The sequence below is a fragment of the Mus musculus genome, chromosome 12 (assembly GCF_000001635.26).
Source record: "Mus musculus strain C57BL/6J chromosome 12, GRCm38.p6 C57BL/6J".
NCBI lineage: Eukaryota > Metazoa > Chordata > Mammalia > Rodentia > Muridae > Mus > Mus musculus.
The window spans coordinates 113717030-113736770 of NC_000078.6; the positions used below are offsets into that span (position 1 = coordinate 113717030).

Sequence of the window (19741 nt, forward strand, 5' to 3'; positions counted from 1 at the left end):
CCCTTTTCTGAAACCCTGACACACTTACAGCTTGGGAAAGTCACCAGGCAGAGAAGCAGCCCCAGGACAGCCATGCTCTGATGGAGGCTCTATGAGAAGAGGATGGGGCTTCTCATCTTCTCGTGAGCTTTTATCCTCTGCCAGAGGGCTGCTTTGCATTGGGGGAGGTTCCCGAGAGAATAAAAGGAAGCAGTGAGCAAGGTTTCCAGTTTTCCCTCCTGGTGACAGAAGGTTGCTCTGTGCTTGTTGGAGAACCTGGAGAGGAACATAATGAACGTTTTTCTGGTACTGTTTGGAGTTCACATTGTAGATAAACAGGAAGTTGTAGGATTTGCACTGTGCAGCGCTAGAAAGAAAAATGGGAACATTTAGTAAATGAGCCCCCATTCATGTAGCACAGGGAGATCAGTGCCCCATGCCCTATGTTCAATTTTTATTTATGTATAATCCAGAAGAGTATTTAGGATGGAATTGGGCTCGTAGTGATCAGAGATTCTACTTAAAGAACTATTTAAGACTATTCTTGTGGTGTCTGTGGAGCCAGATCCATTTTTGTTTGGGAATTGGATTGCAAGGAAGCCCAGCCAAAGCATTTAGTCTATTGATCTCACATGTTTATCTAAAAAGACCCAGGAGGTTTGATTTGGATCTCATCTCACTAGGCTCAGAAGATAGTCCTTGCCACTTAGGGACATGGAACTTGGGGACTAGCTTATGCAAGTCTTGATTTATGTCAGTCTATATTTATGTAGTTTGCTTTCTCTCTCTACCCTGAGATCATATCTCATAAAACCTCAAATTCCTAAATATGATTATTGCATTTGGGAAGGATGGGAGGTCACCTGTTCATAATAATTTAGAATAAACAGTGACAGGCTGCTAGACTTGAGTTTCATTAACTGGATTACAAAATAGGTTGAAGTAGTCTACAAGACAAGAAGTGTAGCAGAAGGCAGGCATGAATATGGGTAACCTGTGCTTGGAGGTGTTGAGCACTATGGAGAACAGATATTGTAGAGCTTTCCTCAGTCCTTCAGTAATATAAAATCCAGGGAAAAGAAGTAAAAGACTGGATCCAACTGTACAGTCAGTTTTCAGAGACTGTGGGTCTGGGTCTATTACTTGTAATTGGAGGCCTCTGCTTTTGGTTTTTTTGTTTTGTTGTGCATAAACTTTGTCTTCTGATTGACAGTGATGGTGACAGGTCTTAACACTGGGGAATATCCATCTCATGCAAGTTGTGATGGAATCATTTTAAGTCCACTTACTCAACCTTAGGAATATATGTATACATGGCTGTGTACTCAGACCTCAGACTGTTTATTTTCAGGTAAAGTGTGTTTTTGGCATCATCTCTAGAGATGGTGAATTGGCCCTTCATTGTGTCTGGATAGTAGGTGCTATCTCCACCATTAAAAATTATTGTTGGGAAAGGATGGACCATCTAGAGTTTGCCATACCTGGGGATCCATCCCATAATCAGACTCCAAACTCTGACACCATTGCATACACCAGCAAGATTTTGCTGAAAGGACCCTGATATAGCTGTCTCTTGTGAGGCTATGCCGGGGCCTAGCAACTACAGAAGTGGATGCTCACAGTCAGCTATTGGATGGAACACAGGGCCCCCAATGGAGGAGCTAGTGAAAGTACCCACGGAAATAAAAGGGTCTGCAACTGTTGTGGGGGAACAACAATATGAAGTAACCAGTATCCCGGGAGCTCGTGTCTCTAGCTGCATATGTATCAGAAGATGTCCTAGTCGGCCATCATTGAGAAGAGAGGCCCCTTGGTTTTGCAAACTTTATGTGCCTCATTACAGGGGAACGCCAGGGCCAGCAAGTGGGTGTGAGTGGGAAAAATTTTATTGTCACCCTCTCCATCCTTTTCTTTGAAGCCTGAAGGATCCAGGTCATTCAGTAGTCAGTGAGAATGAATCCCGAGGCTGCACAGGAGGGTTTCAATGACCCTACAGGCTGCACTAAGCCTCCCACAGACTCCACCATCTTCACCTCACACTGGACACCTCACAACAGAGAATGCTTATTTGTAAACTGTCACTAACAAAACAAAACACAGTAGAGGAAAGAAAAAAATTTCTATTTCTCCTGTACACAAAACAGGCAGGATCTTATTTCTACAAATTACCTCTTAAAATGAGGACAAGGAAAACACAGCTGAGCCCAAAGTCCATGGTGAGTGGTTTGTATTCAGTGCTGATTTGGAATGTGAGGACCTGCACAGTCAGGCCTCAGGGACTGTGGGTCTATTACTTACAATTGGAGTCTTTACCTTTTGGGCTTATTGTTTTGTTTGTTTTGCACTGGATGGAGAGACCCCCATCCTGTGCAAGTTTTGATGGCTTTAGTGCAAGTTCACTTGCTCCAATTTGGGTATTTATTTATTTATTTATTTATTTATTTATTTATTTATATTTTTTTGGAAGTTTCATTTTCAAGCCAGTGTTTCACTGATAATCCTAGCTCTTTTGGATCTCTACCAGTCCTGGAACTCTGTAGATTGTCAAGGTCTGTAGGGCAATGGGCTATGCACAGATAGGCTGGTCTCCAGTTGAGTTGAGGTCTGAACCCTGGTAAAACCCGGGGGTGGACGTTCCCACCTACGCCTTGTAATATGACTTAATAAAATGATTGATGAGTAGATGCGAGTTCTGTTTGTTAAAGTAGAAATGATTGTTTTTATACAAAGGTATAAATTTGTGATTCTATTAATATTTTTGTAAGATTAATTTTAAGATAAACAATAAAATAATTAATCCTCTCATTGTAACTCTGAATTGCTGACTGCCAGTAAAAATAAAAAAAAAAAACCAAAACAACAACAACAAAAAAAACTGATTGAAACAATTACCTTGATTACCCACACTTTGTGAATCTGAAAAGTTGCTTAGTAATGAATATACAAAAGTTCTTCGATTAATTTGTTTTCTTTATCTGCACTACATAACATTTTTTCATGTAAATGTATTGGAGAATGTTGTATCTGTTTATAGTCATTCAGTAAAAAAAAAAAAAACAATGTAATCACGTTTTAATTTTGGAGAATTTTTGGTGGTGTATATATAAGCCATAGGAGAAAAATAATGTTTTTGGGATCTTAGATCCATCTATCAAATCTGTATGAATGTATTATGTGTGTAGGGTTGTTGGAATGAATTCATTGGAATTTGCTGCAACCATCAAATCCATCTATCATCTATCTATCTATCTATCTATCTATCTATCTATCTATCTATCTATGTCTATTTATAATTTTTGGAGCCTGATTGTTGTTATAAATAAGGTAAAGGAATTACAAGCTGCAAGAGACCCATTGGATGAATTACTTTAATAACTGATCTTAAAAAATTCAAAATTTTACATTTTCCAGATTTCTTCATCATAAAAAAATCAGGGGAGATCCATAGGCTTGTAGATTCTTCTGTATATTGAGCCTCCAGCTATTCTCGTATCAGCTGTTCAAGTGCCTGCAGTTTATCCTTAGTTATGGGCCACTGAGATCAGTGTAGGCTTGTTAAACAATGAATTTAAGGATAAGTCCATTGGTATTTTGGAGTGCCCTCCTTAGGACATCAGAACACTGCCCTTTAAGTAGTAACTGGTGGTTTACTGTATTTGTTCCCCTTTCTCTATTTCAGTCTTTGAGGCTCTTCCCTCCACTGTGTTAATGGCTGCCACAGCAGACCAGCCTCCAGTACAAATGTTCCCAGTCTCTTCCCATCTTGGGGGTATGAGTCTATAGTTTGAGTAAGCCCATGTATTTAAACGTTTTTTTCACACAAGTCCAGTACATCTCATATGAAATCATGACCACTTTATGATGTCTTTGTGGCGGATAGCCCTGGAGCTAATCATATTTGATATTAATTCTGTTCTCTTGTGTGAGGTTATCAATAAGGAATGAGTCAACACTCAGGTAATTTCCTATAAACGTTCTTCCCACCTTAATTTATAAATAAAGGCTAGAGCCACTTATGGGGGGATGAAGAGGGGAAGGTGCAGCTGAAAGTTTTGGGAGGGAAAGAGTGAGAAAGAGGATGACATAGGAGGAGGAGGAAGGAAAGTAGAGCAGAAGCACCTGGCCTGGAGAAACCACAAGTTTAAGGGATCTCTTATATGGTAGTGGAGTGGTAGATCTGCCCAATCTAGGTGCACAGCACGTATTCATATTAATTGAGTTGTGTTTTCATTGCTCGGGCTTATTTCTGTTGGAGATTTACTGCAACATGCCTCTGATCTATATATTGCTATAGGATAGAATCCTACCTTGTCAAAACTTTGCTTCATCTCATTATCAGGAATATGCTGTATACATACTGGGAAGGCTAATCATGATCTTGTAACTAGAGACTGCCCATTCTCTAACTCTGGCATGACTGATGGATTGATTAACCCTTCCTTTCATATGTGTCTCTTTCATCACATTGTCCTCTGGCATTTTCAGGTTTTCTCTGACTCAAATGTTCCACAGCACTGTTTATATTCTTCTTTTCTCCTGTGGGTGACTCTTACTCTCTTGCTCAGTATTTGGGGCTGAACCATTTCATTCTTTCTTTTCCTGTGTCCCTTCCTTCCCAAGGTCTTCCATGTCCATCTATAACCTCTCCAGTTGTACATCCAACTCTGCAAGTTTTTCAGAAAAGAGAAAATAGAATGAACACTTTCTTTTGCCATTTCAAAATTTTGATTTATTTGTTTCTCGGGGCCTTGCTTTCTACTCACAAATTTTCCAACTGCTTAGCTATTCTTTCAACCATTTAAAAAAATACAGAATATATAAAAAAGAAAAATTTAAAAACAAATTAAACAAAACGAAATCCTCTCTGGAACCAAAACCTGCATATCTCAGCAGTAGAAGGCACCATAACATTTGTGCAGGCATTGTGAACAGAAATAGTCCCTGCTTCATGCCATGACATTTCTCTATGTCTTTTTAAGTTCTGCCAGGCACCATGTTGGCTGCCACTTGTAGCCAGTCTCTGCTCCTTTGTGTGTTCTTCTTTGTCCCATGCTTTATGTCCATGATTTCACTTTCTATCACTAGATAGAGGACACATAGGATACAGGGAAGAGAGAGGTAGAGATACTTGAATCCATTTTTTTAATACTTTTCTTTTTTTTGTTTTTTGATTTTTTGTCTGTTTTTGTTTTATTTAAAAAATGTTTATTCAATAGGAAGAGCAAAGGTTGAATTTTTAAATGTACAGTTACAGTGGTGATTGTTGAACCCTTATTGTTCCTTTGCAACTCAAAAGCAAAATGTTGTAAAGATGAAAAGGAGAGAACCATACAGTTTACATGGTGGGACTCATGTCTTTAGCTGCATATGAGGCAGAGGATGGTCTAGTCAGTCATCAACAGGAAGAGAGGCCCTTGGTCCTATGAAAGTTCTATGCACCACTACAGGGGAATGCCAGGGCCAGGAAGTGCACAAGGGTGGGTTGGGGAGCAGCAAGGAGGGAGGAGGAGATAGGGAATTTTTAAAGGGAAAACTTGGAAAGGGGATAACATTTGAAATGTAAATAAAGAAAATATCCAATAAAAAAAGATATTTTTCCTGTTTAACCAAGACTAACAAACCACGACCACTGTCCTGAATCACCAGCAACAACCATTCCAACCTCTTAGAGCCCTAACATTTAAGTTCCCGAATTCCAAATGTCAAACAGTCACAAAAACTATCTGGAGGTGGCAAATTCAAAGCTCTGCTAGAGCATGAGACAACCACCAATCAGCTGCTGTAGATGGTCTGCAGTAGCCTCAGGTCAGCAAACCTGGGATTGAACTGAAGACAAATTCTTCTAAGATTTCTGTGCTTTGTAAAGGAACCAAAATATCAAGATTGTTACTACATAGCCAAAACCCATAATTGGCATAGTTTTACAGACATTTAAGTGATTGGCCTCATGACATTCATCCATATAGACACAGAATGGCTTAAAAAAATCCATAATTGAGCCTTTCTTTGATATGGGGATATGGGGGACTTTTGGTATAGCATTGGAAATGTAAATGAGCTAAATACCTAATAAAAAATGGAAAAAAAATAAAATAAAATGGAGAAAGATTAAAAAAAAAGAAAGACATGCACAGCAGGCAAACTACACAAAGACACACATACAAGGACAGATACATACATGCATACTAATATCCTGTGTTATTCAGAACAGTTTTTCAGTCTATGTTACCTATGCTACTTAAAATGAACAATATTATGATTATGTATAATATATTGTGATTATATAGGTTTATCCCCATAAATTCTCTTCTCTCTTCTTTCTCTAATTCCTAAACCTTCTGGCCTCTCCTTGTTTCATGCCTCTTTTTCTCTCCCTTCCCTTTTTTTCCTGTTTTCTATCTTCCTTCTCTTCTTTATCATATTAGGTTTAATATCCATTCCTTGGTAATTATGCAACCTACTCAGCCCACATGCATTGACTAAGATGAAGAAGCCCAATTAGAGGCGAGAGTGCAGAAATATGGTTGCTCATGAGGACACCAACTCTCATCTCCTTGATCTATATGCTAAGTTTTATCCTAGTGATTCAAATCTCAGAGATGTTTTAGAAATGAAAAGAATTATGAATCTTATCTCTTGTTTGAGACAAACATTGTCCCAACATTTGACAGGAAGCAGTGATGTTTCAAATACAATCTTTTTTATAAATTAAGAGGATGAATATATTTTTGAAATATTTCTATTTGAATCAAGATCTCATATACAGTAAACAAAAAATCAACCATTGGGCTAACTAGTTCAACCACTGGGCTAACTAGTAGGATTGAGAGAGATATTTTTAAATACTTTGTTTTTAATTGTATGGATATTATTATATGTGGAAATGATGGAGTCAAACTGAGGGCACCAAGTCCACTGGACTTAAACTTCATTTTTAGCTGACCTCTATTTAGGGTTTACAATCTCAAGGTTCCTTTGTTCTTCATGATCTGATGCTGGTAATGACACAGAATCACTTGCCCTTTGTGATGGCCTGCATTTTGATAAGGTAAGAGCTCACCTGAAACTGAAAAAACAATGTGATATATATTTAAAATATCACTGTGGTTCAAATCCTTGCCACAGAAAAACTCTTACACTGGATATAATCTCTAATTAGGTCTCCATGACTACAAAAAGAGCTGAGTGTGGCATGAAACCAGTATTCTATCCATGGAGGTGTTCACTGGGAATATGATCACTGAGGCTCACTGGACAATTAGTCTAGCCAGTGGTGCGGTACATGACTGATAATTGAACCTGTCTTTAGAAATCTGTAGATTTTTAGAGAAAGTTATTACATGTCAAAATGTACACAAGAACTTACAAACACAAAGTGAAGGAGGGAGGAATGGGGACAAAGATAGAGGTAGTGAAGCAGGAGAAAGGGCAAAGCAGAGGAAATGGATAATGCATCAGTAGGACAGAGTATAATATGTTAATGAAAATATATATCACAATGCAAAGTCAATTTTTCAAATAAAAATTTAGATACTTCAAAAATTACTACACACTATACCTGTCGACAGAATCTTTAAGTGTGATATGAGTAGGCAGCACAAACACAGAGGAGTACATCCCTGTATGCCTCTTTCAACAGGCTCTTCTGTGACTCAGAACTCTCTGAGGTTTCAAAACCTCCCTTCTTGTCCTGATCAGTCTGCAGGGATGGTTGTTTCTGAGCCCACACCAACATCCATTCTCTGTGTATCCTGCACAAGAAAACATGGCTGTGTCCTCAGTCTGCAAATATCCAGGTAGAGGTTGTTCTTGGCATTGTCTCTGGTGATGGTGAATTGGCTTTTCATGGCTTCAGCACAGTTGATGGAGCTGTCTCTATTAATGTATGCTCACCACTGAAGGCCCTTCCCTAGAGGGTGGAGGACCCTGCTTATATAGTAATCACTGAATGTGAATCCAGAGGTTTATCATGAGAGTTTCAGGGGCTTTTAGGTATCACTATGCCTTCCTTGGATTTCAGCAGCTCTACCTCACCCTGAACACATGCAAACACACAGTATTCTGGGTAGAAATCTATCCTAGAAGTCCAGCATCTTCCTTTCATGGTCATAGAAATATGAGGCAGCTCTTACCAATGAAATTGTTTCTCAACAACAACAAGAAGAATCCAGAGGAGCCCCAAGTCCATGGTGAATGGTCTGTGTTTACTGCTGGTCAATGAATGTGAGGATCTGGGAATCCACGACTTGGTTCCTCTGCCAGAGATACAGGGGTCAGAGGACATATTGTTTTTATGGGTACAAAAATAAGTCTTATTTGCAACTCTTCCTGCTATAGCATACTCTGTAGGTTGACCCTTGGGAGAAGGCAGTGCTCAGAGAAGATATAAATTATCAAAGACAATGATGACAGTTACAAAAATTGAAACAGTAAAGTACCTCTTTATATACCTATTTTCCTTGTTTTATATATATATATATATATATATATATATATATATATATATAAACATTCTTAAATGGTACATTTTTCATTTACATTTCAAATGCTATCCCTGTACACACCTTTTTATTATTAAGAATTATTACACATCATCTAATTCCTCTCTCTGCATATGCGAAGAACATGCTGTGTTTCTATAATGCCATATCCCCTCAGTATAATATGAAAATAAATGCAGGACACATAGTTTTGTTTCCATACAGGAGCTCAGTCTTTCCCACTCTGTGTTCTGGACGTGGTTTCTCCTTGATGTGGATCTTTGACAAAGTCTGAGGTTCCTGGAAACGTTAGCAACACCACTTTCCTGTGATAGGAACACTTAGGACATTTCTGAACTTTATCCATTTCAGAGAGCTGCTTTTGTCAGGCCATCAGGGTTTGTAAATAAGGCATACTTTGTTACTGTCTGATTATTGAGCAGAGATTACTATGAAGAAATATGTACAGGAAACCCATTCGTGTGCATCCTCCAGGTCTTTCTGTGATTCCCCATTAACTCCACCATTTTCTTCTCTTTATTCACTAGGCACCTCATGACTATTTCTTTTCTTCTATTCTTGTGTTTAGTGTGTGCATGTGTGTGTGTTTAAGTCTAGTTTCATTCCTCTACTTTTATATACTGAGAATAGCCTAGGCACTGAAATAATTTTTGTAACAAGACACAATATCTTGACATCAACATAGCATTTTCAGTAGACTTGGGGTTAATCCCCACCACAGTTCTCATGCTTGCTTTCTTCTCATCACTTTCTCTCACCACACCACAAATTTCTTGTTAAAGCACCAGCATTTCCCTGCCCACACACATGGGCTGGTTTTTTCCTTCCCAATCCACATTATTACATTTGACAGAGAGATTTTTTTCAGTTTTGTTCACATTTGCTGTAGGCTCAGACAACACTAAGAAAGAGGAGGTAGAAAGACCATGAGAGGTTGAGCACGAAGAGGAGTGTTGTTAAATGATGTCTTCTGGACATGTCCTGCTATCACAGTGAATGATTTATAATCCAGGAGCAAGTCAGCATGTTCTGCCTAGCAGCCTGTAATGGTCCATGCATGCACAGCAGGCATTTTTGCATTTACTAACACAAAACCTGCATGAGACTCAGAGAAGAACAAGGACAGAGTGTGTGATCTTGGCTGCCAATTGGATGGTGGCAGCCATGTGGAGATGTGTGGGGAATAAAATAAAGGGACGGCCCTGGGGAGGCCCGGGGAGAGGTTGGGGAGGAAAAATATGCCATGTCCAGCCAGAGTTCCTGTACTCTGGACAGGGAGATATGGGGAGACCACCAGGTGATTTTCACACAGCCCTGGGTGGAGATTTAGGCCTCTGACCCATGAGTCAGGGGGTTGAGAAGAGACAGCCCCCAAACGGGATCCAAAGGAGACACCCTGTATCCCAGGAGTTATAGGAGAGAGGGAATAGGGGAAAAAGTTCCCAACACTGACCAGAGTCTGCAGCGGGCCTTGGTAGAGCAGAGACTCCTTATGGTTTATTATAGAAATGCAAGGGAAACACATGAAACTCAAGAGGAACCAAGACAAAAGTGTGGACACTTTGCTCCTTCTTAGAATTGGGAACAAAACACCCATGGAAAGAGTTACAGAGACAAAGATTGGAGCTGAGACGAAAGGATGGACCATCTAGAGACTGCCATATCCGGGGATCCATGCCATAATCAGCCCCCAAATGCTGACACCATTGCACACACTAGCAAGATTTTGCTGAAAGGACCCTGATATAGCTGTCTTGCGAGGCTATGGACAGGGCCTAGCAAACACAGAAGTAGATGCTCACAGTCAGCTATTGGATCGATCACAGGGCCCTCAATGGAGGAGCTAGAGAAAGTACCCAAGGAGCTAAATGGATCTGCAACCCTACAGGTGGAACAACAATATGAACTAACCAGTATCCCCTGGAGCTCGTGTATGTACATGTATCTAGCTGCATATGTATCAGAAGATGACCTTGTGGGCCATTAGTGGAAAGAGTGGCCCATTGGTCTTGCAAATTTTATGTGCCTCAGTACAGAGTAACTCCAGGTCCAAGAAGTGGGAGTGGGGGAGGGGAGTGGGGGAAGTGTTGGGAGACTTTTGGGGTAGCATTGGAAATGTAAATGAAGAAAATACCTAATTATAAAATCATAAAAATCAAAAAAATATGGCCATATTTTCTAAGTGGAGTGCTCATTGTATGTCTTTGTGGCTATGTCTTTTTAGTTGAGGAAATAACATGTATATACAAGAGGCACCAAGGAGATATTGCTGCATCTCTGTATATCTGTCTATTCCGTGAACTATGTAACATCTATCCTTATATGTATTTTTGAAAAGTTGGAAGGCGGATTTCATCTTTAAGATTCTTTCTAAAAGAACCTCTGAATACAAGACAAAACTAAAGTACACAATGGGGATTTGGTAGATGTAGAATTCTGTGTGAGACTATAAAAAAAAAAAAAACAACCAAAATAAGAAAAAAAAAGAAAGAGAACAATAGAGAATACAGCCACATTCAGAAACTATGCAATAAACAATTTATACTGTGCTCATCCAAAAAAAAAAAAAAAGAAATTCAAGGGAAAGAAGGAAGAGGAAGAGAAAGAGAGAGAAAGAGAGAGAGAGAGAGAGAAGGCTAGAGAGAAAAAGAAAGACAGAGAGAGGAGAGGAAAGAAGACAAAGAAAGGGAAGATGAGAGAGAAGTGAGAGAAGTTTATGGTCTTCACGGTTGCTAGGTAACTGGGGAGGAGTTTAGCTTGAAGGTCGGAAGCTTGGGACATTGCTTACATGACTACTGACCATGCTTCTCTTGTGTGGGCTGTGGGAGTTTGTACCTTAGGCAGGGGCCAGAGTTCCAGGAGCATGAGGGAACGCCTACCGTGTCATGCCTACCATGTCCTGTAGTGGAATTATGACCATCGGGTTCAGACCTCAGCTTGACTGGATATCAGCCTGTCTGCAGGTAGTCCATTGCCTCATAGAGATGAGCATATATGGGCAGAGGTGTTATGGGCAGAAGGTATAAAGGCATTCTTTAATATAGCAATAAATGAGTCTCCTTTGACTTCTCATCTGGCTCCCAGAATCTGTGTCATTGATTTTGTGTATTCTTACCCACTACCCCTAAAGACAAACTGAGGGAGCCTAAGGCTAAAACACCATCTGGTACTTGAACAGTGGTAAGAGTGGCCCCTATATACCCCGATATGATTCCAATGCTTCTTTTTGCTCGCATCTCTTGTTTTATGAGCACAGGTTTTTGTCATGTGTCAACAACCTTGATTTGGCCTTTCCTTTGTTCTTCCTTCATTGATATCCTTCCTGCATTGTGGTGTGGTCTAAGTGACGACCTTTTGTTCAATTCTTGCTACGTTGGCCCCTTTCTGTTCTATGTTATAAGACCCCCTTAGGTGAATGAGAGAGCTCATTGTTATTCCTTGTCTGTCTGTGTATGTCAGTTCTTGTAGGATTCATGACTTTGGATTTGGTTCATGTCTTCTCCACATAAAAACTGACAGCCCAGAAAACAGATGAACTAAGGATTGGCACCCAATGGCCCTTTCCTATCTGAAGACATCTTGTGGGCATAAGGCCACACACAGCCTAATAAGCTGCAGAACTTCCCCTCTAAGCACAAGACATTTGGATCACACACATAGTCTGTCTTGTTTGTGATAGTTTTGCTTGTCTGTCCAAATTCAACCTGTTTTGCTGGCAATGATATGGGGAAACTACCCTTTTATGCTAAAGAACAACAAATATAATTTGGTTAGGAGAGGCCTAAAGACTAAATAGTCAGACCTTGAGGGACTTTGGAATGTGGCTGAAATTCTGGCACCTTGGATCTCACCCAAGAATATGTGGGACCCCAACTTACTCTTGTGGATTATAGTGCTCTTCTGTACCAGCAAAAGAGTAACTCAGGTGTTACCTCCTGTCTCTTGTTTGTCCAGATTCATCAGGCTATCATAGCAAGCCTTAAATCTTCCTCCCCCGTGTAAATGGTCACAACACAGAATAAATTTTCAGGAACAGGCCAGTACTGACCACAGCACTACTGTCCCAAAGGAGGGCAAGCACCTGCTACAGCCTCCTGAGGAGGAGGAGGATTCATCTCCACTCCCCCAACAATACCCCACCCTGTGACAACACCAGTAAAGTCAGCTTTCTCATACTGTTTGTCCCCCCTCCAATTGCTAGACCTCCCCCTCAATATTGGGGGTGCAAATGCTGGAAACCAGAGATGGGGAAAACCTGCCCTGCCCCTCCACTGCCATACCCATGAACTTTGAGATGGTGGGAGACCCTTAATCTCTCAATCCTGGCATATCAAGTCTCTCCAGGATTGGACACATAGGCCAGAAAAGACAATTATGTTGGGAAATGTATTCTATAGAGAAGCAGTAACTTTAGGGACAGCACCTGCTCCAGTTGTTGGGGAATCCACATGGAGTCTAAGCTGGACATCTGCTACATATGTATCAGGGACCTAGGTTAGCCATTGTGTCCTTTTTGTAAGGTGACTCTCTTTGAAAGACCCCTAGAGTCTAGGTTAGATGAATCTGTTGGTTTTCCTGTGAAGTTCCTATCCCCTTTAAGGCCTTCAATCCTTCAGCCAACTCTTCCATAAGAGACCCTGAGATATACCCAATGTTTGGCTTTGGGTCTCTGCATGTGTTTCAAATATCCAGGAGGGGACTCTCTTCTGTTCTTGGCAGAACTTGAACATAGGATCTCAACTTTCACAACACCATATAGTGATGTACTTCCTCCATCAAGCTACACATACTACAAAAAGGCCATACTTCCACTTCCTATAGGCCATGCATATTCAAACCACCACAGACCTCAATAACCCATTTCAAATGTTCTTGGTCAAAAGTGAAGTCCTTAAGAATTAGGAATTTAAATGTTGGTTCTGATATATATATATTCCAACAGACTTCCAGTTCATTGTATTTCACCCACAGGCTGATCCTCTGCTGGGTCCTGTATAACATGATACTGGATGCTTTATCTTTAGCATTGCGTGGAGAAGTTCAACTTACTATTGTGTGTTGTGTGTTCAGATCCAGGATTCTAGTAATCTCATCAATCTGGCTTCCAAATCTTCCTCATGTTGCTGATTCATTAAGATGGATCCCAAACCCGGCACTGCTTTCTGAATAACACTTTGCTTGATCAAATGTGAGACACTAGGCTCTTTAGCCAACATCAACATCTGGGCTCTGGTCATAGGTTTTTTCATGTTAAGCATCACCTGTGCTACTGGTGCGTATTTGAACCATCATTGTAACAATGATATTCTATGCACATTTAGACTTCCGTCCACATATTCTATTCTGACCCATTAAATAGAAAGAGTTTTAAAGTTTAGCTTATGTCTTTTTAATTCCCAGCAAATGCTTTAGATGTAAATTACTTGTAATCATGATCATGTTTGAAGATTGAGATCAGATTGGGATGGATTCACAAGCCATGAATCATTTTGGAATTCAGCTTTATTCTCTGCATGCAATTTAGGGGTCATGCTCTCAGATCTAGTATTTCAGACTATTATCTTTTGCTACAACTTATCTTAAAGTGTGTTTGTTAATTAACTCTTTTTTTTTTTTTTTGAGACAGGATTTCTCTGTGTAGCCCTGGCTGTCCTGGAACTCACTCTGTAGATCAGGCTGGCCTCAAACTCAGAAATTTGCCTGACTCTGCCTCCCAAGAGCTGGGATTAAAGGCATGCGTTGCCATGCCTGACTTGAGTAACATTTTAGAGAGCCAATAAATTCATAACAGAAAACCATCTCCTCATGTTTAGGGTATGATTTGATTTTTATTTAATTTTTATCTCTGAAATCAGGACCAACATCCTTGTTAGTTTTTAGTACTGAAAATTCTACAGAGAAAAGATTTTATGCGTATGACACAGAGTAAAGAACTGTCTTGATAAATTGGGAAATACTGAAAATGTGGAGATTACTCTCTATAGGGAAGAAACCCTTGATAGAATTGTCCTGTCAGATGGAGAATGGCCTAATCATCTTGCCAGAGTTTTCATCCCAGCAAAACTCTGGGGACACTTTCTACAGTAATCATCAAATGAGGCCTTCATGAGGCCATGGTGGTTTCTTTCCACTGATGAAGTAAAGTCCTATTGCAGGGGCCTATTAATGGCACACTGGACTCTGACTGATTTACTGCTTCTATGAAGAGAGCCTGAAGACTGTGATAACTGTATCCTGATTGACTATCTTAAAGATTGTCACTCAGTGAACTGTGCTGAATAGTGAGACTGGAGCAGAGCAAGAAGCAGAGGCTGGGGTCCCTTGGGTCACCTGTACATCAAGGACTCCTACCTCAATCTGAAGTACCTCACTGATGATGAAACAAAAATGCTTAGAGTCATTCAATTCTATGACTTTCCTGTATTAGCCAGTCTTCCAATACTCAACATCCTCTACCCTTTCCTCCATTTTCCTCCTAGGACACATATTTTTCTTAAAGGATGCAGATATTTTATATAGTTGTCTCCTTTTGGAATATCCTATAAACTGGTAACTTAATACGATTATTGAAAATGAGAACAATATTCTATTGTTGGACATGAGTTAACCAGGACAACAGTCAGATAAAGACCCCAATCCTGGAACTTCATCAGAAGGTCTACATAGAAGAGTTGCAAGGGAACCAGTGGCCTTACTGGGGGTTACTGCTGCTGTGATGAAGCACTATGGCAAAGCAACTTGGGGTAAATGTGTTTATTTGGCCAACACTTCTGTATTGCTGTTCATTAGAAAAAGAAATGAAGACAGGAACTTATGTAGAGTAGAAAACTACAGGCAAAGTCTGATGCATAAAGATAAACATAGAAAGTGGACATGGTGCTCTTTCTTGAAACCATAGAAAAGATGTGAGATTAATGTGGGCTGGAACTACGGTGTTATATCCCAGTGGTCCTAACCACTGTATTTCTGAATTGTTGCACACAGTTTTCATATCTGGATCACAACATATTTGACCTAGTGTTTTCAAGAGTATGTAAAACCCTGGTAAAATTTGGCAGTTGGTGATCTCAGAGTGTAGCCACTACAGGAGCATCCTTCCTCATCAGATACATGTTTCTATCCTTGGCTAGGCATCCATGGGTGTGCACAGAACATTATGAGACAAGAAAAACATTCTGTATTTAGCTCCTCACAAAACTGAAAGCAAGTAAGTCAGACTCCTTAGGTTGAGTATATAATTTTAAAGGCTCTCATGACATGAGACCATGTTGAGGCTTCCTATGTATACTTATAGGGAATTTTGAAAAGTGACCCCAATTGGAGTGAGGTGACCACTGGGAAATAACAGTGAATTAAACATTTGTGGAGAACCCACATCCCAGCACTCCTTTGGCCAGTGAAAGAAATTAAAAGGAATTTACTTAAGGAAGTAAGATGGGGCAGTGGTGATGTTCTATATATTGTAGACAGGTCAGCCCTATTGCAATAGCTCCTATGGAAATTCGCATTTACTTATACATGACTTCTCTCTTCCTTTGCTTTAGTTCTGCAGTCTTCCACCCTGTGCTCCATGGTTCCCAAGTCTCCTATTTCTGGATTGCAATACACATATGCACATCTATTTTACAAATATACAGAAATTATGAGAACTTTGGTGTTTGGCTCTGAGAAGAAATGCATTACCAAAATAATCCCAGAAAATATTAATCAAATTGTGTTGGAAATTGTGATGAAATAGAAAAATTGTCTGTCTCAGGCATCATCAGTTTCTCTGCACCAGTTTCCAGTTATCCATTCATTCACTAGTGCAGTTGTGGCTACAGAGGTCTTGTGGGTGTTAAAGCCTTATCTTCCTTGCAGAAACAGTGTCCTCAAATAGGTGGATAGACCTGATGATGGCAGAGCAGGACAGATAATGTAGAATAACTCTGTAGAAGCACCTGTGATGGTCCCCAGTATCATCTTCTAGCTCACTGCCAACTTGGTGAACCCAGGACAACAGAGGCTATTCCTTTTATTTCTCCATAACTCACAGGAATCCAATGTATTGCAGTTCCAGCTATGCAATTATCACAGGCAACACATCTCCAGGACAAGCTGACAAACTTAGACCTTTTCTCAGGTTGCATTGTGGTTTGATTGAATGGCCATCATCACCTGTCATCTAACACCCTCATACTCCTTTTGTTTTGTTTGTTTTGTTTTGTTTTGTTTTTGGAGACAGGGTTTCTCTGTATAGCCCTGGCTGTCCTGGGACTCACTTTGTAGTTGAGGCTGGCCTCGAACTCAGAAATCCTCCTGTCTCTGTCTCCCAAGTGCTGGGATGAAAGTCGAGTGCCACTATGCCTGGCCCTCCTACTCTTTTAGATAGTATCTGATTCATTCAGGGTGGTATGGCCATAGATCCTCCCATTCTTTTGTAGCAACACCATATATATATTCCCAAAATACCTTTGTGAAATATTGTTGTATTTAGGTTCAAAATGCCACAGCTGATTTCTTTTGATGAAGAACAACTCAGAATAAGCCAACTATCTGCTATGTCTTATCTCTCAGACATCAGTGTTAAAGAAAATTATTAGAAGCTTGGGGGAAGGAAAGGGGATTAATGTGTTAAAAGGAAAAATGATTTGTCCTATTAAATTATTGGGGAACTATATCTACCAAGGCATCACAAGTACAGAGATAGAAAAAGGAGATGTTACCCTTTGAGTGGTTTTGGAGCAGTTTGCAGCAAAACGAAGCTCACTGAGTGTCAGTAGCAACATTGGCCTCATGTCTCAGTTCTGAGGCTTTGCACACATTTTGTCACCAGCAACACAGGTGAGTCAGTGCTGAGCTGTTGCCTATGGTTTGTGTGAGGATGATGGAGAGACTGGAAGTCATCTGGTTCATGGGTCACAGGCCCTGCCTGATTTCTTCTTGAATCCCACATCATGCTCTATGAAGGAAATCTTACTGAGTGTCAGCCCTGACTCTAGGGTTCCACAGTCTCAAGTGTTCTTTGGTTCTTTGGGATGTGATCCTGGTCCTCATAGAGATTCACTTCTGCCTCGTGTGATGCTCTGTGTTTTGTTGAAGCCAGAGTTTAATCTTATATTTAAGTCATTTTTAGTGGGCTGTACATATAGCTCTGTGCTTCAAGTTCTTAACACACCATGAGGATCTGTGTTTAATATCCATAACTTAAGATGGGGTAGTTTTGGTAGTAAATCAATAAACCCATCTATTATATGTAGAAGCAGTGTGATGGTTGGAACACTTTGGGCAACCATTCTAAAAAGATAGTGATATCCAAGCCCAGTGATGGACTTTATTTCAAAGTCATTGTGTACACTGATAGAAGAAGATATCTCATTTCAATATGCACACACACACACGCACACACACACACACACAATTGTAGACATAGAGACAGAGAGAGATCCAATAGTAGACAGAGAGAAAGAGACAGAAACAGAACAATAAAGAGACAAATAAACACATACAGGACTACAGAAAGACACAGTGAAATCATAAGTAAGTAAGTAAGTAAGTAAGTAAGTAAGTAAGTAAGTAAGTAAGTAAATAAATAAATAAATAAAGGAATGCAAAACAGATATAAATAAGGAAAATAGAAAGTTGTATAAACATTCGTAGAGGTCAAGGGTTGCTACAATCTATACTTTTTGATGTTGTTAATAAAGTTTATTCATAAAGTTCTTACAGAAACACTTACCCCTGGATTAGTGTCACAGACATATACTCTATGTGCACCCTATTCTTTTAAAGAGGATCCCTGTAGAGTTACAAACTAGGCACAGAGGATTCTAGCCCTCCATTACCCCAAGGACTTTTTTATCGATTAGATAATTATTTCATAAATTTAGGACCAATATGTTGTCCCCAACCAGTCCCACTTCCCAGATTTATTCCTCCTCCCACCATCCTCTTCACTTTCCCAAGAAACTCAACTTTGTATTGCCCATTCCTGGGGTGTCAAGTCTAAAGCTTTAGGCTCATCTTCTCCCACTGAGGCAAGAAAACGCAGTTCCTTGAGACTTGGGTGCCAGGATTCTCAGACCAGCCTGCATGATTTTTGGTTTGTGGCTTAGTCTCTGGGAGTTCCCAGGCATCCAGGTTAATTGGAACTGTTGGTCTTCTTCTGGGGTTGTTATCCCCTTCAGATTTTTCATTCCTTCCTCTAACTCTTCCATTCCAGTATTCAAACTTAATCCAGTTGTACACTCTATTTACATCTGTCTCATTCAGGTGCTTGTAGAGCCTCTTAGAGGTCAGCCATGCTATGCTCCTGTCTGCAAGCACAATACAGTGTCAGTGACAAATGTCAGGGTTTGGTGCCTGCCTATGAGATAGATCCAAAGTTGGGAGGGTCACAGGTCAGCCATTTCTACAGTCTCTTGTCCATTTTGTCCTTGAATTACTTTTAGACCGGAACAATTTTGGATCGAATATTTTGACTGTGAGTTGAAGATTGGGTCTAATTGTACAGGCTGTAACTCTTCTGTGAATCAGAACTCCATATGCTCTCTGCGCCCCCTGCTGGTCCTGGATGCTCTGCAGGTTTTAGTTTGAGCTCACAGTAACATTTCCTCATTGTGTCTCTTGTACAGTAATACATGGCTGTGTCCTCAGACTTCAGACTGCTCATTTGCAGGTACAGGGTGTTCCTGGCATTGTCTCTGGAGATGGTGAATCGGCCCTTCACAGTGTCTGCATAGTAGATGTAATCACCACCACTACTAATGTATGCGACCCACTCCAGCCTCTTCTCTGGAGTCTGGCGAACCCAAGACATGGCATAGCTACTGAAAGTGAATCCAGAGGCTGCACAGGAGAGTTTCAGGGACCCTCCAGGCTTCACTAAGCCTTCCCCAGACTCCACCAGCTTCACGTCACACTGGACACCTGCAAACAGAGAATACTGGGTGGAAAACTGTCACTAACAAAACAAACAACAATTTTTCTATGTCTCATGTGCATACAACAGATGTCATCTCTTCTCAATAAATTACCTTTTAAAGTAAGGACAAGGAAAATCAATCTGAGCCCGAAGTTCATGGTGAGGGGTCTGTGTTCAGTACTCATCACTGAACGTGAGGAACTAGGAATCAATTCCAGGACTGGCCTCCTCTGTCAGAGCTACAGGGTCGGGGCAGAGGTGTTTTTCATGGGCACAGAGAAGACTTATTTGCATGTCTTCCTACTATACCATGCTCTGGGGTTGGACCTAGGCTGATGCCACTGATGTTACCAGATAT

At 40.3% G+C, this 19741-nt stretch overlaps 1 gene segment (V, D, J or C) and 1 further gene; both read right to left on the bottom strand.

The window, feature by feature from the left end:
- Igh (immunoglobulin heavy chain complex) overlaps positions 1-19741 on the bottom strand; it is a 2751187-nt gene that overhangs the window by 458262 nt on the left and 2273184 nt on the right.
- On the bottom strand, positions 19084-19377 carry Ighv5-9-1 (immunoglobulin heavy variable 5-9-1). The segment is given in 1 exon segment: positions 19084-19377. A coding segment is annotated over 1 exon segment (294 nt).